The 26,891-nt window shown below is 37.3% G+C and overlaps 2 protein-coding genes across 2 annotated transcripts in view; both read left to right on the forward strand.

Moving 5' to 3' along the window:
- Positions 1 to 2,590: 2,590 nt before the first annotated feature.
- The window catches only part of MED28 (mediator complex subunit 28), a 36,695-nt gene continuing 12,394 nt past the window's right edge, over positions 2,591 to 26,891 (forward strand). The window contains exon 1 of the mRNA XM_083142401.1: positions 2,591 to 2,897. Coding sequence (XP_082998527.1) covers positions 2,838 to 2,897 — 60 coding nt within the window. The 5' untranslated portion in view covers positions 2,591 to 2,837. The remainder of the gene's footprint in view (positions 2,898 to 26,891) is intronic.
- Positions 2,891 to 5,790, forward strand: lili (LMBR1-like protein lilipod). Its single transcript, XM_083142400.1, has one exon. The coding sequence runs from the start codon at positions 3,245 to 3,247 to the stop codon at positions 4,793 to 4,795; it is 1,551 nt and encodes a 516-aa protein (XP_082998526.1). The 5' UTR covers positions 2,891 to 3,244; the 3' UTR covers positions 4,796 to 5,790.

Below are 26,891 nucleotides of genomic sequence, written 5' to 3' on the forward strand. Positions count from 1 at the left end.
TTTATGCACAGATGGACTAATCGGGACCTATAATGGCGGGACAAAACAATTGGCCTAATTTAACTACCTAGAGAATCGAACCCGCGACCTCTTCATTGCCAGGTGACAACATTAACCACTAACCCAACTCGATTTTCGAACTCAACCATTTTGTTGCCTTTATTTACACACAGGCTAATCGAGACCATTCAATATTGACATCGTCGCCTTGTAATCAAAGGGTCCCAGGTTCGATACTCGGTGGAGGCACATAGTGGTCCGAATCACCACTTTTCAACTGTAGCTCCAATCCTGATTAGTTTTGCCGTGCATAAAACGGACTTAAAAAAACTAACTCAATCTATCAATCAATCTATATTGACTCTACCAGGAATCGAACCCTCGACGCCTCTTGTTTTACAGAGCAATAACCTTAGCCGCTAAGCTTTCGGGGGGTACAGCACCTTCGGCGCCATCTTTAAATCATTTCTTCATGTCTTTCCATCATACGCAATGGTTGCGCGCGCATTTCCTCCACACACACACACACACACAAACATATGCACGTGTTAGGTCAGCATACATCAAGAAACAACGTGACAAATCCATTGACCCCCTCCCCCCACCGCTTCCGATGTCTTCAAGGTGATCAGACACGTTCTGCTGACTCAACAATAAAATCACTCGTGGCCCGCTACGACCGGATGTAACGTAACACCAGGCGCATCAAATTTTTGCTGACGCGTAGGAACAAAATGCTGTCATTCTACTAGGACTAAAAGTGGTAAACGTTGTAAGTGCCAAAAGCGAAAGTGTTGGGAAATCGCATCGTTCCGCACATCAGCCCGTAAGAACGTTCACACTATTGACCTCTTTACACGCCCTTTGAATTACTTAGAGGGCTACCAGTCACTTTTCACGTTTACCACATTATAAAGCATGCCACATTTCACAGTTTAACGTGGAAAACAGTGTTTGAATTATTTTGGCACTTACAGCGTTTACCAATTTTAGTCTTCAATTCACAACTATATTTTATGTAGCCTATATGTATAACTACTGACGTTTTCCATGCCTGTGTACTTGGTATTATGGAAATAAACCATTATTACTAAATTATAAAATTTAAATTGAATTGAAAATACTCTCCAGCCTAATTATTGCCTATTTTTGTGCGAGGAGGAAAAGGTGTATTATCCATTTTGCCTTGATTCATCTCCCTCAACAGGTCGCTAGGTGTCGTGGAATGCCGCGAGTTGATAGTTTCCTGGAGATGAAGCCTTGCTCGAAAAAGGTTTATTATCCGATGGTGTCATCGCCAAAGTGGGTCAGTGATCGGTTAGTTCGTATGAACTTTCCAGCCTATCATTACCAGTGCGTAGTTAGAGATCGGTTAGTTCATTGAACTATCCAACTTGACTAGTGCCCTATTTTAAGTGGAAGGAAGAAAATTAACAACAAACATTGGTGGTTCACTGTTGCATGCATCCTTTCATATCGAAATAATATCCAGATGAGGTTCATAAAATATCCAAAGTACGTAATTTACCAAAGAGTCTAAATCAAAGCATAATGTCCAGATTACGTCCCACTTGATGTCCAAAACATGTCCAAAAGTGATCAGAAAATGTCCAAAACATAGGCTATCCTTTCTGGATATGTTTTGGATATCACGTATGCGGACAAATGGATATCCAGCAGATATCCAGTGGATGTCAATTGGACATTCCTGGATACCTATTGGATATCCAGAACTTCCGACACAAATATCCAAAAGATATCCAGTGGATATATTTTGGACATTTGTGTACTGTGTGGGAACTGATCTCCCGGGGGTTCACGGATTATCAGGGGGCTCAAGGGTTATCAGGGGAGGGGGGCTTTGTAAACCAAGTCCATTTTTCAAAAGTTTAATAGTATTAAATGAAGGTAAATTATGTGTGTCGGGGGTCATTAAGTTACTTTAAAATATACAATTTAGAAATATCATACAAATACTATAGGTTTTTTTCTGTATCTTCTAAAACATCTCTTGAAGTGCTAATGACTGCTACTGACACCATCCCTTAATATACACTCCATACTGTATTTGATGATACAGATATTTATATCATACATGTTAAAATGTACAATATTCACTTCAATCATAGTGCCTGCCGTACATTCCACCCCGGCTATAGCAATAGAACTTGGGATCTGTTGACATTTGACGCAGATGCGAAAGGAATGTGGATGATGGCATCAAAGTCACAGATTTCTGTCAAACGAGAGGCCGCAACAGGGGCAGGGAAGTTACTGATAAAGATTCTAGAGAATTTTCGAAACACCTGTCGCTGCTTAGACTTCTGCTCATGAACAAGATGAACGAACGAAGTTGTAAACAAAAAAATATATTCTGTCTACATTTTCACTCTTCACCTCAAACAAATTAGAATACAAAATGTTTGTGTACATGCATGCATGTTTGATGTTTTCTAGATTTTCAACATCGCACCCCCTAAATTTCATTCCGCACTCCCTCAGATCCCTAGATGATTAATCCTGGCGCTGGGCAGGTGCCAGCCTACCGTAAGTTCAGACTATTCCATCTTTATATTCGGTCGATTAGCGGTGGCGTCAATATAGTGTTCGTTCGTGGAATGCAAGAGTTGTAAGGTGTTTGTTGGAGAGAGGGACTCTCATTTGAACTTTTTGCAAGACACATTATATGGCACATAGAATCTGAAAGTTAGTAAAATAAGTGGGACATTTTTCTCGTGAACTTTACAAAAATCGGTGACATTTCTTTGCTGTGATGTCATACTAAAGTTTGTGCTTAATATCTTGACTCTGACCTGTGTTCATTCTGACATCTAGCAATGGCAACGACCGCAAATGGCAACGGGAATTTGGTGGATGAGTTTGAAGAAGCTTTTCAGGTATTAAGTGATTTATTGTTGGAAGATAAGTGTCTTCTGAAGTAAAGAGGCAAAGGAAATTGACAATTCGGTAAAATCCGTATTATCACTCCTAGCTTCCTGATAAAATTTACGTTGGAATATGTGTGCCACTGCTTCCAATAGATATTGGAGTAAATTTCGTCAACACAGTTCTTTGTGTTGTTATGTGCCAGATATTTTACTCAGTTACCTAACCAAACTTTCAGGGCCTTAATTATTATTGAAACATGCATGGTAATTTCTGTATTTAGTTACTATATGGAGGCAAAAATGACTTTTTATATAAGCAGATATATGTCAAAGAAAGTCGTAACGGACAGGTGAAGATGGAAAATGATGCTGATTTGCGGGAGCAAGTGTTTCACAATACAGTGCGAGAAAATATCATCTTTTTGCTACTCTTTTTGGCACTTTATCTCTCCAGCTATGCCATTATTTTACGATTCAAGAGACAAGAAAGAGATGATTATTTCACCACTGATGAAGATGATGCCACAGTATATAGAATTAGTTTATGGATATGCACATTCTCTCTGGCTGTGTCTGTGGGAGCTGTATTGCTTCTTCCAATTTCCATTGCAAGTAATGAAGTTCTTATCTTGTATCCAGACAGTTACTATGTAAAGTGGCTCAATAGTTCACTCATTCAGGGTTTGTGGAATCACATATTTTTGTTTTCTAATCTCTCCCTGTTTATATTTCTACCATTTGCATATCTTTTTACAGAATCTGAAGGTTTTACAGGGTATAGAAAGGGTATCATGGCACGAGTTTACGAAACCTTTACAGTTCTTTTACTCTTAGCTGTTTTGGTTTTTGGAATGACTTACATCTTATCTGCACTGATTGATAAGGACAGATCCAGCATCCATACTCTGCTAAATATTTGGAGTTATTACTTGCCATTCCTGTATTCATGCATATCCTTTCTGGGTGTGGTAATGTTGCTTTTATGCACGCCCTTAGGGTTTGGACATCTATTCACAGTAGTTGGAAAATTCTTAGTTAAACCACAGTTCCTTCGAGATTTAGATAAGGAATTCTATGTAGCTCAGTTAGAAGAGGAAAGTTTACGTCGATCTTTGAGACAGATGCAGGTAACGGGAAATACAAGTTCGTCACCTCCTCCGATGTGTCCAGTTGTGAATATCAATGGACAGATTCTTCACAATGGAGCTGTTTTAGCAGGATTTGAGAAAAGACTGAATGAGATCCAAGAGCAAAGAATGTTACTTGATAAACAACGTCAGACATCATCATTACGACGAAATCTTTTATATCCATTGGCGATGTTAGTTCTCCTTTCTTTAACTGCTGTTACGGCTATAATAGTTGTGCATAATTCTCTAGAACTTCTTGTAGGTATAAAAGCTCTACCTTTAAGCACAAGACAGTTCACTCTTGGAATTGCTTCACTGTCGAAGCTCGGGCCTATAGGAGCTTCAATGGAAATAGTTTTAATATTTTATCTTGTTGTTACGTCCACTGTAGGCCTATATACCATTCCTTTACTATCAGCCATTCAACCGAAGTATCATGAAACACCAATATCTCATATCATATTGAATTGTGGAGTAGTTTTGATCCTTAGTTCTGCAATACCACTTCTGTCCCGCATTCTTGGCATTACAAATTTTGATTTGCTTGGTGATTTCGGAGAGATAGAATGGCTGGGAAATTTTGTAATAGTTCTCTCGTACAATCTAGCATTTGTGACAGCAGCCGCCCTGAGCTTTGTAAATAAATTCACAGCAACAGTCAGGAGGGAACTTTGTGTTAGGTTAAAGAGTTTTATTGTTGCCATATTTAATAGAGAGCATTTACACAATACTTCTTGGAGTAGCAGTAGCCCCATGTCATCCAAGAAGAAGGTTTGACACTATTTCAGGGAAAATACAAGACAAAAGGAAAAACTGTAGCAGTATTTAGAATTCTAAATGTTTTTCATGAAAAATTGTGAAAATCCATTCAAAGAGGTTTTAGTTAAGTAGGTATTTTGTACCGAGACACGTCTGTGGTGGGTTTAGTGCCTTCTCACCATTGAAAAACACCAAATTCTCATTTTTCTGGGTACTTTTTATAACTAAAAGCAGGAATCAAATGCCTGTACAATATGTGCCTAGTTTGAGGTATGATGAAAACCAAAGATAGGAATGTTTATAAATTCATGTAAAACTTTATGAAGTAGCATAGTTTTGGTGTTAAGCAAAGATAGTGTTTTTCATTTTTGTGATGAAAAATTTACCAAAAGAACATTTTTGTATATGAAAAGAAAAGTGCTGTGCATATAAATATTTATGTATATGTATGTAAGTGTGTGTATGTTGGCTTCAAAAAATTACAGTTTTATTGTACAATACAAAACAAGTGTCTGTAATGTGTTCAAACTGCACAAGGGCGATTGTCTGCATATTTATGTATTATTTTGTAATGCTTTGAGGGCAGGTGCAATTGAGATGCTAGAATGTTTGATATTATTCGAATGATAAACTATGTGTATAATACGGAGTCTATGCTATATGCATGGAGAAATATTTATACAGAAATGCACTTTTACACATGTTCTGTATGTGAAAAAGACTGACTTTTAAGTTATTTTTATGTGATAAGCATGTAAATTTATTTTGTACAAAGCTGTGTAAACATTACTGCATAAATGTCATTGGCTGGTTGTACATTTAGTGTTCAACTGTGTAAAATTTCAATCGGCCAGTATTTCCACTTGCTCATTTGCTTGTAATAAGGGGGTAGTAGGTATCATGAGAGAATTATGTTGTAATACTTGTACTTGCGTCACAGGGAGAGCAAGAGATTGTAAAGTGATAAATATATATATATTTAAAGTAAAGCATTGGTAAATTATGTATTTTCACACACACTGAGTTTTGTTTTTTCAACTATATGCAAATTGCTTCTAAACTGTTGTTTTGTTACTTTATGACTGGTATGTTTATATCCGAAAGTACATAAAACCATTAGGGAGAATTCACACCGAGAAGACACGCGACACTGGTTTCTTTGCGCAGTTTGCATGATTGTACTGATATAATTGCATTAATCAGTTTATTAGTCACCCGAAAAGGAACATAACAAGGCCTCCCGATGGCACAGTGCTAGCGTCGTCGCCTTGTAATCAAGGGGTCCCGGTGGAGGCACATAGTGGTTTGGATTCCACTTTAAACTGTAGGTCCAGTGCCGATTAGCATTACTGTGCATAAAGTGGACTTTAAATTAAAACACCCAAGTCAATCCAATCCAAAAACGTAACAAGAGAGATTGCATTGTAAAATTTGTGCAACTTTGGAGATGCATGTTGTGCATGAGAAATAATATGCACTTACCTCAAACTGTATACGCTAGACTTTTTAGCCTGAATAAAGCAAATACATACACACAAGGGAAATTGTTCTCAACCTTATTGAAAGCATGTCACTGTATTTTTTTTTAAGTCTGTGCCCTTAGCCAGAGAATTTTCCTCGTAAATCTTTACAGTATTTAAGATTTTATGCATGAATTAACATGTACCTATGAAATTAAATATTCATAAATAATTCTAGCATAATCATAGAGAGTAATAATAGTTTTATTACGTGTAGGATTGTTGACAAATATAAAAATATGGAAGACAAAGTGGTAACATTGTCTCCTTGTAATTAACTGATACCGGGTTCGATAACCGGTGGAGGCACCAGGCAGATCAAGTTCTTATTAGTCTATTTGTGCATAAAATGGACTTAAAAAACGAAAACTCACAACTCAAATATGATATTGGGATTATGATAGTTGTCAACCACTTTCAGCAGAACCTTTTGCTGTTCAGTATAGTTGATGCACTTGAGTAGTTTACCATGTTGACTAATATATTTTGGACTAAAGTACCTCGATATGCTGTCTTTTTCAAATAAAAGCAGCCAGGTAAATGGCCAAAACACAGCCTCTTTACACGATATTGAAGGCAAATTACAGCCGATACCTGCATCAAAAAGCTGGATAAAGCGAAAAGAACGTTATGTTTAAATCTTAAAACATTGTTAGAACATTGTCCATATCGATACTTTATTATCATCAAATTACAGGTTCAAATATGATTCCAGCTGGGCTATCGTCCAGAGTCTAAATATAGCTCATTGCAATAGAGCATTCACAGCGCATATGTGAACAACAAACTGAAGCGACACGCTGCACGGTATTGAGAAAACTACACATTCCGAGAGACATGTGCATCTTGCCGTGTCTCTTCGGTTCGAAAGGTTGCATTGATTACTGAGTGTTGGCTTCCAAGCGACACATCTCTCTTCGGTGTGAATTCTCCCACGGGGGTTATATTTTGAAGATGACACTGCTATTTTTGCTGCACGAACTGCAAGTGAATAGATAGTTTTATAAGCAGTACCTAGTATTTGGTGTAGCAATTCCAACAATTACACATGTTTCTCAAATTGATTGAGGCATTTCATCTTAGATTTGTCAATGCAGGCATACGTATGTTTAAGTAGTTATGTGTTAAATTCTATTTTCTTGCAAATCAGCAAATGCATGCTGCTTTAAGTACTGCCACTTGTAACACACTTATATGTTTCCTTATATTCGACACACATTGTGACAGACTCAAGTATGCATAGTACAGGGTTATTCAAAATTGTCAGGGTTTAAAATTTTTTTCTGGACAACTAATGAAATACATGGTATTTATAACCAATCCAATTGATGGAGACTCTTGCTAAGTTTTATTTTGTTACACACAGTACCCAGTAATTATGCATTTTGCTCTTTGGCCGGTCACAGCGCTAAGAAGCTTGCTTTTTTTAAATTATTTTTTTTTAGCATTTGCCATTGTCCAATATACTTCTCAGAAAGTCTTCTATCAGGTGTTAAAGGCTCAAAGCAGGATATGGCTACATTAGTCAATTTCACAGAATACATCACATTGTCGGTTGTGTTATGCCAAGTCCCTTTGATTTTTTAGGACTCCATTGGAAAGCATCTCTAACCTGGTCCGCCTGTGATTCTGGTTTTCCTGTATGCAAGCACCTTGTTTTCGAAAACTGTGTGTGCTACCGATGAATGGAATTTGTCATTGAACAATGGTAACTAAGTATGGTGGAATTCAAGCACATAAAGCCTCTTAGCGGCCAAATGCATAACTAGAGGACACTTCCTGTTTTGAAAGGAAACTTCGAGATTGTCTCCATGAGTTGATCTGGTTATAAATGCCAAATATTTCATGACCTGCCCAGAAAAGAAGACATTGAAGCCCCAACAATCAGTTTGAATAACTGTATTCTTCACAGAAGCAACATCTAATAGGGCTTTTTTTTATTGGCCATGTGCACATTACTTTTCTAATCATGATGTAGTTTTTCACTTATAAAATTTACTACTTGAATAGATTCTGTTTATTTATTTGTCTTAGTATGCAATTTATTCAAGAAGTAAATTTGATAATATGATTGAAAAAAAAAAGCTATCTCCAATGATCACAAGTGTAAGACATATTCTTATGTATTGTTTGGCTTGAAACTACTACCATGAAAAGTATAACTTGCCATCTTGAATTCAACACACAAGGTAAATTGTGAGAAGTCTTAAGAAAAAGAAAGCCTGAACAGGCACAAAACTCAGGTTATTTGTACAATACTAACATTGAGTGTTAGTGTGATACAAAGCATGCCTTTTTTTTTTAATTGGATGGATGTGTGTATGGTGAATTGGTTATGGCTGGATTAAGGAGACGAGGCGATTTCCCCCCCCCCCCATGCAGTTTCTAAGATATCTAAAACGTGTACGACAGTTCTCAATAAAGCTAATAATATAAACTACTGTTTAGCCAAATAGTTATCACTCTCGCCTTTGGTACTAATGGTCCTGGGTTTGATCCCTGGTGATCGTGAGAGCAGCTAGGAAGCTACTTGAATGCAGTAGTGGTGATAGGATGCTAACCACGTGTCACCCAGCAATGACAGACTGAGAGACCATAGAGTTTGGTTTTTAATAATAAGTTGCTTATTAATGTAATACTATGAATTTCCATTCCTCGTTGGCCTGAAATAGAGTGATTCAACCCTTAACCAAAGAATAAGGACAATCTGGTATTTACACCAACGGTGGGGCAGGGAGTGTTCTGTGGAATTTTTCCAAACTGGTTTCGAGGGCTGGATAAAACGCTGGCACAAATGCATCGAACGTGATGGCATCTGTGTGGAAGGGTAACTCTGAGTAGAGGACACTACAGGCAAACTATATGTATGTTCATTGTTTCAATCTTTCCATTATTAAACAAATTATACCTCAACAGGCAAAACTTTGGTAATACTTTCGTATAGGTGAAACACCTATAAATAATTTATTTCGCACTTTTTTGCATTGCATTCTGTATTGCGTAACATTTCTTTAGGTGTAAAAATTCATTTCTAACGAAAATAATGTCTATTTCTTACATTTAAGAGTACTTGCTGTTCTTCGTTATTTCAATTCTGTAACACACATTATGGCAATAGCGTTCTGGTTCATAGTGTGTTGTGCGAGTGTTTTGTCGATTTATGCAGTGTTGCAACCTTGTTCACCGAAAAATACCTACTTTTGTGCCTGGATTTGAAATTATGCTAATACCTCTCAAACAATTGACATTTGCCCCACAAACCATTTCCCGTAAGGTTAGGTTAGGCAAACAGTTAAAAAAAAAAATAAAAAAAATATCCGACACATCATGTTATAGTGAAAACACGGTAAGGTTTGAAACACTTACTGGGGGTTACGTCATGTAACACACTGAACATTGTCCTCACGTGCAGAAAGCAAATGGCAGCAGCAGCAATAACGTGTCGGAGAGAGATTTTTGCAGAAAAACACATGATTTCGCATTAAAATGTATAAAAACTACATTCCCGAACTTCAACAATGCTAAAGAAAATGATTTGTGTAAGTACTTTGTTATGTAAAAAGTAAGAAATCCGTTTCCGCTATACGAAAGTGTTACCAAAACTTTTTAATACCCCCTCTTATATATGACTTTGGGACCATATTGTGCCTCAATTAATATTTTTGATTGATTGATTTTTACTTCAGTTTGCTGCCACGTTTGGCTAATTTCAAAGGTGAGACTAAGTGATGATATGATGAAATTTATGAATGGACACTCACGAAGAACACCCATGCCCAGGCCAGGATTCAGACCTGGGACCTCTGGTGTTACAGGACGGACACTGAGCTAAGCACTCCACAATGGAGGTCGGCTCAAATAATGTTAGCCATATGACCTAATTTTTTTGAAAATTGCATTATGTTATGTTATACACAAGACAATGTTTCACATATTCCAAATATATTTTTTCTCTGAAAGTATTAACAAGAAGTGAATAATCCTTTGTACAAGAGTGTAGCATGTATAGTCACGGGCGATTCCATTGAAAGTTAATTGAATTTTTACAACCCAGAAGTGTCCGTAACTGTACCACCTGATATATCGGTATTGTTTCATTCCAACCCTAAATCCTGCGCAGTGCCTCTAAGAGGTGGGCCAAACTTCATTTTTACTGAAAATGAATTATAAAAATTGTATTATTGACACAAATTTTTTTATGAGCATAACGTGACATAGGCCTACTTGATAGTGTGATGCTAACATTGTCACCTTGTAATCAAGGGATGCAGGTTCGATAACCAGTGGATGCACATAGTGGCTCAATCCCTAGTAGCCTATATGTGCATAAATCTCGAACTTACACCTGACATGGGGTTTGGAGCCCATATTGTCATCACATAAATGTGACTGCATACACTCAAACACATGTACACTTACACTTGTGATTAAGGCACAAAGCATAACATAGCTTCCATCCATAAATGACAAGAAACCCAGTCCCATCGATATAGAAATAGCATTGTCTTTTTAGCTTTCACTAGCCGTGTGACGTTTGCCGGACATGGCCTGTATCATTCCTTCTTCTAGTTTAACCTATCGTTTATCTTGTTTGCAGGTGATAGTTTTGTAGCTAACATTGTTCCCTTGCACTGACTCAGTGGCTGAAATGTTGACTTATGGACTTGCACCTGAAATTCCCAGGGTCCGAACCTTGGCCTGAGCATAGGTGTTATTTCATATAATTATTAACCATCCTGATCTTCACGATTAGCGAAATGTGGTAGAAATTCGATTTTAAATTTTTAAAGAAATTAGAGTTGGCTGGAACAGTTTGTACTCTAGTTTTCTGATACTGAGGTTTTTTTTTTTTGCAGTGTTTCATATTCGTAATGTGTCAAGATTCTCTGATGAAGTGAAGTGGTTACTGTGACATGCTGAAATGGTTCGAATCCTGGTAGAATCGTAGATCTTTGTATATCCTTTTTACCTTAATTCTATCATTTACCTATTTTCATTAATATGATTAACTTAACAGCAAGATAAACACAGATTATGATAAGATGTTAATAACTGCTTAAGAAGGAACAACATTTCTCTTGATATATTTGTGGGTTTTGGGGTACAGCTATGGTTGTGTGGGTAATATCTGCACATAACATCACAAGGAATTGTGTACACACAAATTGTTTTGAAGTTAGAAATGTCTAGTAATGATATATATATTGTGTGTGTAATCAGGTATTTTTTTGTGTAGTGAGAGTGTGCATGCATTTTATGAGGGTTGTTTCTATAAATAAGAAAATAACTGGGTAAATTTTCCGTATCCGGAAAACTCCTGAAACTTGCTATTTGTGTCACTTTCCATATTCCTACTTACGTATTCTGCATTGAGAAACATTGCTGAAGGTGGCATTTTGCTTTTTTCACGGAAATAATCTATATTTTTGACGTATGAAGTAAGTTTTGTTAGTTTCTTTTCCCCTTCAGTAACACGCTAACTGGCAGTCACAGTTTCACTACCGTAGTCGGCATGCAGTGTTTCCACCCCACTCCACCCAAAAATACCTACGTAGCCCCACAAACCATTGACGCATAGCCACATGAATCATTCATACATAGCCTCACAAACCATTTCCGGTAAGGTTAGGTCACGTCACGTTTAGGTTAGAATAGTTAAAAATTGGTTTAGAAAAAAAAGGCTTAGCCTCACACACCATTCTCGCATAGCCCCATGAACCATTGACACATAGCCCCACAAACCATTTGCGGAAACGTACCTTCTTCAGTTACAAAAACACGTGTTTGGAAACACACTGGGATTACATCATCACACACAGGCAACATCCAGCTGGAAGGAAATGTATGCAACAGCTTTCGTGCATCGGAAAATAGATGATATACCGGCAAAATTCAATGAACGATGCGAGAAAACACTTCCCCGAACTTCCACAAGTCTAAGGAGACTGCATTCGGTAAGTAATTTCTCCTGTTAATTTTAAGAAATTTGTTTTCCGGATACGGAAAATTTACCAATAACGGAATAGTGACATTTGTTTGCCATAAGGGTGCAAGTACCAGAAGTGGGAAATGTTGATCTTTTACCGGTGGTTAATGGAATCTTTCATCTGTCTCATGTGACAGTTTCATATGCCTGTCTCTTAGTGCTCAATGTATTTTTTAAATTTTGAAACCAACAAAAAAATGGGCACTTATAGCTGTGGACATAACAGAACAGTAGGGTCCAGGACTATTTTGCTAAATAACTAACTCTTCATCTAAGAAAACATAAATACTCTTTATTATTTAGGCCCTCAGACCCCAGGTGGTTAACAAGAATGTCCTTAACTTGCGACTCAGTTTTTTCCTCCATTTGTTGTTAGCCGACACCACAAAGTACCTCACACATGTACAGGGCTCGAAAAATCCAGGTTGCCATGGTGACTATAAATTTCGCCTTGCGACTGATCTTCTGCTGTAATATTGCTGTCTAAGTTTTCATGTATGAAATTTTGAAGATTCCCAAGTTCAAATTGCAGTACAGCATAAGTTAGCAAATTATTTTTTTTATCAACGTTGTGAACATTCCATAGAATCAGTAACAATTTCTTACTCTTTCCCTTCCCCCCCCCCCCCTCATTTCCTGCTTTCTCACATGATTTAGCGATGTTTTGAATACGGTGATGCTCAGCTTCTTATAGTATGCACAATTGCTAGTAGGTGATTTCCTGGCGCCTGATTTTCAGAGCTGGTGCCTAGCTCTGAAGAAGATTTTTCGAGCACTGTACATCTATGACATTGCTTTGTTATGAATTTTTGAATCCAACCTCGTGTCTAGACCCTTACATTTTGTGTGAAATGTCACACATGTGACGCTGCATGTTTTTGCTGCTCATTACAGTAAATCACATGTTTTTTTTCTCTTTCTGTTAATTGCATGCAAGGGAATATGATATTTTTCTTAGTTTTCTTTATGTAGGTTTGTAATATATGATGAATCATAAACTCAGGGTGGAATGTGGATGAAACTTTTAATTTTTATGGATCTCTTTGAACAGAAATTGGAGTGTAAGTATGCATAGGTTTTAAACATAGTGGTAGGCAACAATATGCAGAATATTTGGGAAACAAAAGAAGCATGGTTAGATTTAGTGCAAATACAAGGTAACCAAAAAAGTTCTTGGCGTTCTAGAGCAGTGGTAAACAAAGAGCAATACAGTGGACGGTACGTACCTTTTGGTTTTTAAGTAATCTCCATCAGCATCCAACACCTTTTGCCAACGTTCCTGCAGCTGCACAATACCCTGGTGATAAAACTCGGCGGGCTTGGATGCAAAGAAGTTCGTGAGTGCGTTCCACAGGTGTCCCTCATTTGCGAAGGATCTCCCACGGAGGTGGTTGTCAAGGGAATGAAACAGGTGGTAATCTGTTGGTGCAAGGTCCGGTGAATATGGTGGATGGCACAGTGTCTCCCAGCCAAGTTGCTGAAGGGTCTCCCGGGTCCTCCTTGCCACATGTGACTTGGCATTGTCGTGCAGGAACAGCACACCCTTGTAATTCACCAATGCCGGCTCCTTCTGCCGCAATGCATGGTGCACCCTTTGCAAGTGTTGAGAGTAGAGGTCAGCAGTGATGGTCTTACCAGGTGGAAGGAACTCATAATGCACCATTTGCCGACAATTCCACCATACAGAGAGCATAATCTTTCGTGGGTGCAGAGGTGGTCTTGAGGTGTGAGGAACAGGGGCACTAGGTGACAACCAATGTCTGGTACGCTTGGGAGTGTCATAGAGGACCCACTTTTCGTCACAAGTGATCAAATATGGGTGTTCAGGTGCCGAGTGAGCAAGGACAAACAGGCTGTCACTCGTTGTTCCTTGTTGGCTGCCGACAATGTGTGGGGTACCCACTTGCTTAACTTGTATGACTTCCCTATCCCATGCAGGTGCAGTCTGACTGTTTCAGCGAAAACATGGAACCTTTCTGCAAGTTCATCACATGTTAGACCACTGTCCTCCTCGATGGCTGTTTTCAGGGCCTCTTCATCCAACACATGTGGTCGTCCACTGCAAGGTTCATCCGAAAGGCTCATCTCCCGAACGTAATTTCTGGAACCAATGCCTAGCAGTGCGTTCGTTCACAGCATTCTCCCCAAATGCTTGGCAAATGTGGCGACTTGATGCGGCAGCTGACAGGCCCACTTTAGTCATGCAACAAGCACACGAGAACAAGCTGCTTCGATACCTCCATTTCTCTTCAACAATGGATGAGCTATGACTGCTGTGCAAGCGCAACGTGCATGTATTACTGACAGTCGATGGTCAGACTAACTCCCGATCGCTTGGCAGGCACGTGCGTCATTTCGTTTCCTCTCTGTGAGCGCATGATTAATGGGACGTCAAAAACTTTTTTGGTTACCTTGTACATACTGACAAATGAACGTATTTAATATTCAAATCAAGGCGACTGTAATTTTTTGACAAATAATTTTGAAATGGTTGAAGAACATTGCTTGAATTATCAGTGTTGCTTCTCTAAAATGCATGGGCCAGGTCAAAAGTTGTTTTGTATGTGTATCATACTCTGTTGAAAATTTGAATACTAAAAGAGGTGAAGAGGTACTCGGTTTGAGAGGTTTTTTAAATTTGAAGCAAATTTTATGGCATGAATTATTTTTATATGTTCCACAGTTTTAAAATGGGTTCCCAAAATTAATGAAACCCTTAACTTCGTTATGTTCATATTTTCAAAACTGAAAATAGAGAAAAAAGGCCACATGGAAACACACTGAGCAAATCAGATGGTGGCAAATAGCGCTGTACTCTTGTAATCAAGGTGTCCTGGTGGAGGCACATAGTGGTTCGGATCCCACTTTGAACTGTAGGTCCATTCCCGATTAACCTTACTGTGCATAAATTGGACTTTAAATAACAAACCAATCAATCAGAGGAGTTGCGGGTATTGCAAAAAAAAAAAATAAATAAATGGGATAGAAAATCGAGTGACACGGTTGTTGCATATGGCTCATAATATCAAATAAATTTTATACTATTGGGATGAGCACCAAATGACTATTTTTCGATACATTTTTTTTTGTAATTTTGCAACATATGAGCATATCATTAAGTGCATTATGCATTTGTAAATACATAGACTGGTAATTATTGTGACTAGAAAGTAGAAATATATTTTAAAATGAATACCCTTTTTTGGATCTAGAATAATAATTTAAGTAATGAAGAAATCTAGTCACTTTTTATTGTGCGTATTGAAAATAATATTTCATGTAAGATTTGCGCAAAGTTTAAAGGCTATTGAACCAATTTCCTATCTGAAATTTTAGATATATATCCTGGGTAACTAGAGGGAACCACAAATTTTCAAAACACCATCAATTGACTTGCTCATTGTTGCATCTAACTGTATCAAATGAGATGTCACATGACCCCTTTTATTATTTGAAATTTTTAAGGTATCACCATGCTGGAAGAGTACCACATACATTTAATATAACAATGTTTGACTTGCCCCATGCATTTATTTTATAGTTTGTTCAATTTATTGTCCATTGTGAAACTCTTCCAAGTTTTGATCTTTATTGAGTAGAAAACTTGGTAAGTACTCAAAAACAGGTACAAAAAGTATAGTTGTTTTTATGGTATTTGCGGTATGTGTCACCAGAGAGCAAGATGAGTCAAAACGGTGCAGAAACCTTTGAATGACAAGTTCAACATTTCTCAAACTACTCCTGGACATCTTCAGAAACAAAAGGGTGAATAGAAGCAACAGAGTGTGTAAGTAGGAGGCAGAGTCGAAGAGTAGCCTTGGTGTTTTTATTATTAGGTGGAATGCGGTAACGGGGAACAAGCTTCACGCTATTAAGCCGACCATGGGTGCATGGCTTGCCTCATCCTGTCCCTCTCGTTGAGAAGAAGTTCTACTTACCCGACTGCATATATGTATGGCTACGTACTGCAAGGGCTGTACCCTCCGATGTGTTGTGTTTGTAACATTTTTTAAGTAATTGGCATATTCTTGTTGAATATGCTTTCCTCAGGCAGACTTTTAATCTTCCGAACTGTTTGTCATCCCTGTTGGACGATGACGACTGGATTTTATCAAATGATTTTAGTGTTTTCCAAAGAGCTAGACTCTTCCACTGTCTATGAGGAAGCTTTTAGTATATTCTTACTTTTAATGTGTGTGTTTGTCTTGTTTATGTCCCTTCACAACCTTGCACTTTTAATTTTTCCCAAGGGGCTTTTTACATCCCTTGTTTTTAGTAAGAATTTTAGGTAAGGGGATATTTCCCCATATACATAGAAGGGTGCAAAATGGCCTAAAGTGCCGACACACCCAAAAATTTTAATTCAACCAATCAATAAATCAAATAGTATTGAAAACACTATCACTTTTCAACATAGTTCTCACAAAGTTCAATGCCGATATGCTAACATGTAGACCATGTGTTCAGCTGCATGTAGGATGAGGAAAATACATCAAACATAGGTGTAGAATGTTTGTTCCTTCACAAGAGGTGTTTGTGGAAGCTATCATACTGTAACCTGTTTTCAGACAAGAGAGCCTTGTACACGGAAAAATTTCTCTCGACTTACACCGACGCAAGAGGAGCGTACTTGAAATGAACAATATCACTTTCAATTCCATAGAGTGCAACTAAATAGGAATTTTGAACAATAATCCGTTCGGCGACAATGTATTTACTGATAGAGTGGGAAATCAAATTGTTTGAGCTGAATTGTTATACAACGGCTTGTATCAATAATACTGCACAGAATTGCTTTGTTTCTTCAAATACAGTCGTTCAGAGTAAAGTCTCGTTAATCCAGACTAATGGCGGGGATAAGTTGACCGATTTAACGAAAGTCCGGATTAACTGAAATAACCTAAAAGAACAGTAGAAAGTGCATTAAAACTCCGTTTATGGCAACAATACACGTTTATTATGGTGTATTTAAAGGGCATAGGCCTAAATACACTATACAGTACAGTACAAAGTCTGCGGGAAACAGAATTTCGTCAGTGGTTGACTGCCTTTTCTTTGGGAAGTACTCTTGTTCACTTCTAGCCACATTTAAAACCTTGCATTCTTATTTTGGGGAGGGGGCTTTTGCCTGTCCAGATTAAGTGAAGTCTGGCTTATTGGGGTCCAGATTAACGAGGTTTTGCTGTAATTTAAAATTTGTTCAAAATATTGATCAATATTGGTGCATAAATATTCTTCTGCAATTATATGCGTTAAATTACCAAGAAATTTGCTTTAGAATATTCAATAATTACATCTGTATATGAAAATAGATATTATGTAATTTTTTGTGCAAAATTGTTGCAAAATAAAAAGGAAATTTGAATTTCGCATAATTTCCAGGATAATTAAACTCCGCGAAATGGTCGCATGGCATTTTTGCCGAACCCATGAGAGACCAAAATGTCGGAAAAGTATTGGTTGGTATCGGTAGATTATTATTATTTATTATCTCAATAGCGTTACAATTAAGCCATACAACATTTCATTTAAAACAATATTAATGCAAATAAACACTTGATGCACCATTCCAACTGATACTTTCTGATATCGATATAACTGGTATCGTCTGATACCGATATATCAGAATCTGTATCGGCTCAGCCCTAGTCCTAGGCTTTGTACCTGGTGAAGGTACATAGTGGTTCGGATCCCACTATAAACTGCTGGTCAAGTTCTTATTAGTGTATCTGTACATAAAATGGACTCAAAAACACAAGGCATCCCATAATAGCATAATATTAATGGAAAGACAATATCATCGGCCATCCCCCCTCACTTCGAGCAGCGTGTATTGTTACATACAGAAGTTGACGAGTGGAACATCACCCAATAGGTTGGTTCAACAAACCAGAGGGGAAAGAATGGGAAGACGCACACGCTACATGTGTATCTTTCCATCAAGTTATGAAGAGACGTGGAGTGAGGATCTGCAAACAATAATAGTTGTTTTGAAATAAAGCTCTGAAAACATAAGTGCACGGTCTTGAGCAGTTCGTGCAGTCAAGGAGATGGTATTATGCTGACGAAGGTTGTCAAATCTGAACAATTCTTGCTTTCTGTGTACATTTATTACTTTACTGACAATGAATGTTGTAAGGAATACGAAACAAATATTTGAAATGTTCTTCTGATTGTTCTCCCACTAGGCCTTTTTAATTAGTATTTGGAACAAATTATTATGAAACATGAAAAAGAAATGCAAAAAAAGTGCTATGAAAAATTAAATGAAGCATACATTTCTGCATGAACAGGATTTATTGCAGAAAATACAATATGTATATAAAAATATATAACAGTAGTACACAAAATCAGTATAACTCAATGTGGCCACCCCTCAAGTCTAGACACAGAGGCCAGTGATCCACGACAGCCCGAAAAGTAAAGTGCTCCCCTGTGCTTTGCAACATACCATGAAGGCGTATATGGGTGTGGAGTTAGGACTCCACACTTTCTTGATTATGGCCATGGGCATCCGGAAGGGGGGGGCCGTGGCCCCCCCCTGGAAAATGAAAGTCAACCGAAAATTTTGTATCTCACACACATAATTGCATTCTAGCCACAATAATGTGTGTTAATTATTGCATGAACACCATAAATTCAAAATTAAGCAGTTTTTTTTTTTTAGGGAACAACACTATTTTGGGGGAAAATGTGCCTTGTTTGCCCCCCCCCCCCTGGACAAAAATACCTTCCTTGGGGACGTCCATGCCATGATCATGGCCGAAGGTGGGGATGATGTGATGAGCACCATGCCCTTGGCTGCCTTTACCCCCCCCCCCCAGAGTTTCTTCCAGGTACCCACTTTGTATGACATTGGGTAGGTGCCGGAGCTTGAACAGGTGGAAAAAGTCCCAGGTTTCTCGCATAGTATTGAGACGTAGCTGGTTTAATCTTTTCAACTGCAGCCTAGTAATTTTTTGACTGGAGCATGGGGGCTGCGGTTGTTGCCTGTTCGCTCATCAGAGCCATATCAGGTTGCTCACTGTTATCCGTAATGCATTGCTTCAACTGGGCAATGCTGTGCCTCGTACAACTTGGACTTGATAAACCCCCAGATGAAAAAGTCTAAGTGGCCAGCTTGGGTGAGCCATTGAACAATGATGGCAAAATGGGGTGGCACCCCATCCTGTTGGTACGCAACAGTATGCAAAATCCCATCAGCAACAAACTGTGGCTCCTGATACAGTTCCAACATATCGAGGTACATTTCACCAGTAATGGTTCGTCCTGCGAACGTGAAAGGCCTACTGAGTCTCCTGGTCGATCCAGTGGTTCTGTGTGTGATCGCATCCTGTACACTTTGTACAATTTGTGGTGGTATGGCTGGCCTACCAGGATGTTCTTCATCGACAACATTACCAGTTTGCTTGAATTTGTTGACCAGGTTCTTGATAGCCAGCCTGGTGGGGCCTGGTAAAATGTACAGATACTATTTTTTAAGTCTTATAAACAAGCACATATTATTTGAAGTACTATTTTTCAGATACGGTATAATGTAATTACTTGAATTATTGTTCATGATTTCTGCAATCAGTTTTTTGCAACTTCAGTAAAATTTGGTCATTGAAAATTAAACATTAATTTATCATGATGCATGTACATTCCATACATAGCAGGTACCCCAACAAAATATTTATTATGTTAAGAAGGAAAGGTTATTTACTCTTCAGGATACTTGACAATTGTATGCTGCTGTTTTTTTTTGTCACTTTTCTACCTCTTGGTTTAATTGTGACTGTGGATAAGTGATGAAATGGATGATGGGACAACATAATGACGCATCCATGCTTTATCCAGGATACAAACCTGTGACCTCTGGCTTCATAGCACATTGCAATTACAACTCTGCCATGGAGGCTGACTTATTTATGTTATAAGTAGGGAACGGATTTTAAGGTGCAGCTCCTTTCCAAAAATATATATCTCTTTTCGTACCGATCGTTTGAGAGATGTAAATTAAGACATTAAATCAAGGAAAATGAACACACTTTGTTGCACCTTTTTGTGAGATTAGCACATTTATCCCCTTTTTACCCCCTTTTTGATGCTTCAGCATCTTTTTCCTTCCTTTCCTTTTATTTGTTAAAAAAATGGACAGAAAATAAATGATTTTCACTCTTCTTCAGCAACTAAATAAAATCCCTTAGTCTCATTTTGTAGAGCAGAATGAGAGCTATAAAATGGTATAATCATTACAGCCGCAATAGTTCCCAAGATAATGTAGCAAAACCCAGGAGATAAAACACAAACTTCAACAAAACCTATTCGGACAGTTCTCTATGCAGTTTGCGCTCTTTATATACATAAGATGCAGAAAAAGAGAGCATTGAATAAAGACAGCTTAAGCACCATTTTTTGGCACCTTTTTGAAAACATTTTCAGAACCTTTTTTATTTTTTTCCCCGACCATAATTTTGCACCTTAAAATTCTTTCTTAATTATAACTCGCACTGTGATCACTAAAAGTTTGAAATGTTGAATTGGTCAAGTAAGTGAAAAAGGGAGTGTGCATTATTTCTTGAGTTATATTTTCATTTACTCCAGAAGTTTGGGACTAAGGGTGAGTCATGGAGCTGCATGGTATTGCAGTTTGACATTTCACTGTGAGTTTTGTCTTGGAAGCAAAGAGCTTTTATTTTGACATTCAGAACTTAAAACAATTCATTCATTTGTTAAGTAGGAAGCCAAAACAGAGAATCGAACCACCTTAATTTTGAAGAAATCATAGAACATAATGTAAAGCATAATTAATAAATTGCATTGTCAGAAACACAATTGGGAAGGGAAAGCTACTATCAAACCAATTTTGTATTAAACCTAAGGAGTAGAAACCTCATGATGAAAAATTTTAATGTGCATAGATTTTGTTATGCATTATTTTGTTAGCAGAAAAATCTAAAGTAAAAATTCAAGTATGGGTGGCTTACGTTAAGTAAAACAATTGAATATCTTTCACAAATGTCGGTTGAACACATTACAGTTATAAAGCTGATACTTTATTTCTGGTGAAACTAACACATGGCCATTCTAGTAAATTTAAATTTATGAATTAGGACATGCTAAATACATAGAGCTTCTGCATTGAAACTACGACAGATTTGCTCTTAATATTTTCATTTATGCATTTATTACATCTTGAAAAATATAAGAAATATGTTCAAGACATGCAGTATGTCATAGTTTATCAAATTTGACATTTTGCATAAAATACCCAGACCTGTGAGATGTTTAAAATTTTATATTTTCGGTTGACCAAAATGTTTTGCAAAATGAGATATTGTAATTATTCAGCAAGTAACAATAACATTTTTGGTTCCAGGTAATTTCGCATAATACTGATACTGTGCAAGCCAAGTAAACAAATAAACAAACCATTCACTAAAGTTAGCAAAGTTGACCTATTGAATTCTGGCATCGACAGTTGCTCTTGTTCTTGTAACAATATACAGCGGAACCCTGATTTTACATTCCTCCATTTTACTTTTTTTTTCTCATTGTACAATCAATCTTCAGGTCCTAACAGCAAAATGTTATAAAATTTCATGAATTTTACATTTTCTCTAATTTTAAGTTTTATTAGTTTTGTCCCCTAAGAAATGTAAAATAGAGGTTCCACTGTATAGGCCAATGCAAGAGAAACCTTAAGAAAAGAATGTGTGAACGTAACCTAAATGTTAGGAATGGTAAAGAACAAACCGATATTTTACAACACGTTTTGGAAGAAAACCATGAAATCAAAGGATGTGATTTACATAAAATCTGTTTCAGCCAACGCAGAACTAAATCTAAAATAATCATTTACCAACCTAAATATATATAACCATAATTCTCATGCAAGTTACTTTGTAGAACAGCTAAATTAAAAAGTGCTCATCAGTTTATTTCTAACAAACTTATAATACCAAATGAAACAGCCGGCTGCATTCCTTAGGGTGACCATAATATTTTGACTCAAAAAGGTGACATTCAAGGACATCAGTGTACCCCTTCCCCCTCCTGAAAAATCGGTTAAGTCTAATTATAAAATTGTTGTTATTAATAATGTATTATTAATATTTATTAAAGTATGTGTCACATAAATGGTACATTTCAAACAATAAATGACATATGATCTCCCGTTGTCAAAAGTATTAACTATTATAATCTTAATGTGACTTACATAATGTTTCTCGTCCCGTCTGATCAACCTTTGATGTTAGTCTACACTGAAATTGAGGAGTGCCAGAAGTTTTTATCAGAAGAACCGATCTTCTTGAAAACAACTTTATTCTTCACTAACCGTTCATAAAACTCCCCACGTGTCTTTTGAGTTTGTGTCAAGATGCAGGAATTTCAATTCTAGTTGCAGGTCCATGTTGAAACTACATGTACAATTCTTGGCCATGCTTATTCATTGTAGCTGATCAGTGGTAATTCATTCATTGTTAGTTTTGGACTTTTAAACACTGTGGGAATTTTAAAATTACCAACGTTTCTGAGGTTGATTCTGCCTCCCGTCTTCAGGGTAGTATATTACACAGCCTCTGAATTTTAAAATTCCCACAGTGTTTAAAAGTCCAAAACTAAGAATAATCATTGTTCTACAAATAACGGAACACACGCAAAGCAATAGAACTTGGGACGTGAGCTAACTTAAACAGTAGACTCTTCTAATAACCTTGAGTAGACTTCTGTCTGCTTGAACATTGCTGACGACAATGGAACATTTTGATTGTTACAAAGTCCTTGAAATGTAGTCCCGCTGTTTTACCACTGTGTTCCCTTGACGCTGGTTTGAAAAATTCAATTTTTTTTAGAATGAAATGTTTATCAAATTTAGATTTGGTTTTTGAGCTAACTCCTAGATTTTTTTATAAAATGGGACAAATAGGGTTTTTCAATAATATCGACGGGACAACTCCCTCTGGAAGGGAACTGTCTCGATCAAAATGGGACGTATGGTCATCCTACTTAGTGGATGCTAATTCTTTTGGACTTTCTGCATGAAGTGAGAAGAAATCAGCTTGACAAAGAAGGCACGTGGTCTTCAAAATGTTTTCCTACATCTCTGCTTACTAACATAAAGGAAACAAGATACAAAACAGTGAGCATGTGTTACCAGAACGATTTTAATCTTTCAATGTATTTTTTTATATATTTAATAACACATTTACCAACATGTAAGTCTTCCTGCTTTGGTTTGGTTTGATTTGGTGTTTTAAGTCCACTTTATGCACAGTAAGGCTAATCGGGACTGGACCTACAGTTTAAAGTGGGATCCGAACCACTATGTGCCTCCACCGGGTATCGAACCCGGGACCCCTTGATTACAAGACAACGACGCTACCACTACGCCATCGGGGAGGCTCTTCCTGTTTTGGAATGTATCCCTAGAAAGTCAGGTCCACTTGGCAAAACCTTGGATTACAACCTTATGATGTGCGAAGGTGAGTACTTTTTTAAAAAATATTACCATGATGGCTTATGGCATGAGCCAACCTTTAAATGGACATGGTTTATATTGTGATCCTGGGATTTTCACATGTCTTAGCAAACTCAGCCCTGTGCGTGACATATATTCCTCTCATACATCTTGTCAATTACATAAAATGTCCTTCACATGATAAAATTGGGTCACTGCATATAAATATTTGGTCATGTGTGCATTTTTTACATGAGTTAGGTGGTGACTTCCTATGGGCTGCACTTGTACGCAATGCTCTGTCTCTTGACACAATACACCATTGACGAACATACACACATTTAGATCGTGACATGTGGTGAGGTTTGAGATTAGGCAAGTGACTGAATATGGTTCCATTTCACACAAATATGTAATACTAATAATAATATGAAGAGCTGAAAATAATAAGTGCCAAGGCCACATTAAGATAGGTCAACATTCTTGCCCCAAATAGTTATATAAAATTCCAAGGGGTCCTTGAAGAACCTGAATGGTTCATTGACCTCAACAAATGTTTGTTTCCAGGTGACTGCAGTGCAAAGGAAGTTTCATATTTAGACATTTACTTTTTTTAAAAAGTAGGGCATGGAGATTATCCATAAAAATTGTAACAAAATGGTAGAATTTTCCACTAAATTATGAGATTTTAATAGATATATCGGATAGGTAAAATAATCGGTAATTTTACTGATACACCGATATGCCCATATCGGCTGATACCAATAGAGTACCGATTAACCTTTCGCACCCCTAGAAAATACTAAAATGTATTGTTTAGAAGTATTTCAACAATTTCTACTGCCTTATTGGTAAAAACATAGCAATTTTCTCCAATTGATAAATTGGTGAAGCAGTGAATGTTTACCTCATGGAACTTTACAATATGAATATCAGTTGTTCAACCAACACTGAAAATCAACTCCACATCTAGAAAAAGAAGTGACTTTATGATTACTTACCTATCTTAGGATCACACATTTATATGTGTCATAACCCTATGATATTTAGTATGCATAAGGGTATTCTATCCATATGGATGTAATCATGCCAGAGCTTGTGCTTATGATTTGAAAGCTAACTGGAATTTTCTCACTCTTGAGCATGAGAAACAAAATATTAAATAAAATGCATGTTAACATTATTCATAAAGAGTCTATGGCATCGTTTCTCAACCTATGGGGCGTGACCCACTGCTGGGTCCCGGAAAGATGTTTGGTGGGTCACAAAGTCTGGCTCAAGAATGTATTTACTGTCTTAAAAACTTGTTACATTTAAATTACTAAGATATATTATTTTAACAATTTTAATTCAACCCTTGTTGTACGTAGTCTAAATTCTACATTTCTGTTATTCGCATTCTACCATTGCTTTTTACCAGCATCTCTCAATTTCATCAGTATTTAGTTAGGTGTTAGACTAGAGTACATTAGTCTTTTGAGATACATATTTACTATTTCTAGAATGAAGTATGTGTAATTTGTTTAAGCAAGCGTAAAACAGGGCCTCTTAAAGTACTCGGTGTTAGCAAAAATGTGATTATAAACTGGGTGCAAACCTCTACAAGTAATTCTTCCAGCACCCATGCTTATGAGTCCCATGAAGTGTAATATCCTTCAAGGTGGGTCCCAGACCCAAGAAGATTCAGAACCACTGGTCTATAGTATATCATTTTTGGGATTATTGATGATACCTACCTGCTTCCGAGATTCATAATCTCCCTTAATTAAAATTAATAAATATGTATTTTTAAAGGTTGTGTGAACTGTCAGGCATACCAATGGAATTATGATAACAAAGAATTCAATTGATGTAAGAAGGGAGGGGCCTGCATAATTAAAAGCTCCCAAAATCAGTTTTGTTCCAGAATTATCCAGCTTTCCCAGGATCTAGTTGGAGATGGAATTAGAAATTATGCAAAAAGTTATTTGAATTTTGCAACCAGACATCTGTACATGGCTTAAAAGTGTAATAAAAAAAAATATAGTAACTTGATGAGTGGTATTGGGTTGATACATAAGTTAGTTCGTAGCATTTTTTCACAGTGGGAAAAGTTTTTTTAATTTTATTTGATACTCATTTGAAATGAACAAAAGACAGAAATTACTCAGTAATATATTTTCCTTCATTGTGTATGACTGTCTACCAACGCTGAAGCAGTTTTTGATTCCCCGCTTGAAGAAATGTGATTTGGGGTTAAAGATGTCGCCAAGCCAAATTTGAAGAGCATCTTCATTACCAAAAGAGTTTCCTTGAAGATTGGTGAATTGAGAGCTGAGTAGGTGGAAATCCGAGGGCGCAAGATCAGGGCAGTAAGGAGGATGTGGAATAACCAACCAAACTCCTGGATAGCAGCTTTTATAATGTTAGCAGAGTGTGGGCGTGCATTATCATGTTGTATCAGCACTTGATGCAGTCTTCCTGGCCTACTCGCTGATTTGTGTTGCTCTTATTTGAAACATGCAGTATTCTCAACCTTGCTCATATAATGCAAATGTTGCATGTTGGTTTAATGGTCCAATGTGTGATTTCTCAGGTGAAATGGTGTGTATCATTGTGCATTAAAGCATTTAGATGTTTTTCCTGAACGTGGAGAATGACTCAAGTCAAAATTGCCCTCTTTGTAATGTCAAATCAATTTTCTTGTCCTGCTTTCCTCATTGGCATTCTCCCCGTACAGGGCACAAATGTTTCAAGCCAACCCCATTGCCTTTCCCCTCTGTTAAACTCAGACATATGTTGGAAGTGCTTGTTTCCCACTTGACACTTAACTGTTCTTTGGTCAACGAAAAACACTGTCTTCCCTCAAATCGGCAAAATTCAATGCGTATTCCCAAGAACAACAATGTCATTCCAATTGACAAACGTTAATAAACAAACTCTTAACACCACAGTGTTGTCATACCAAACACAAACACTACGAACTTGTGCATCAACCCAATAATACAGTAACTTGACGAAAGTATGGAGGTCTTGTAGTGCAGTTGATAGGGTGTCTGACTGTCACGTGAGAGACCCAGGTTCAAATCCCACGCAGGTGGCAACTTTCTCAACAGTGCCCCCTGAATAAAGCAGCTCTTGGGTCAAAAGGTAGCTGGAACATGGTGCTGATTACATCACCTTAAG

Source organism: Lepisma saccharinum, chromosome 21, assembly GCF_977018435.1.
Source record: "Lepisma saccharinum chromosome 21, izLepSacc3.1, whole genome shotgun sequence".
NCBI lineage: Eukaryota > Metazoa > Arthropoda > Insecta > Zygentoma > Lepismatidae > Lepisma > Lepisma saccharinum.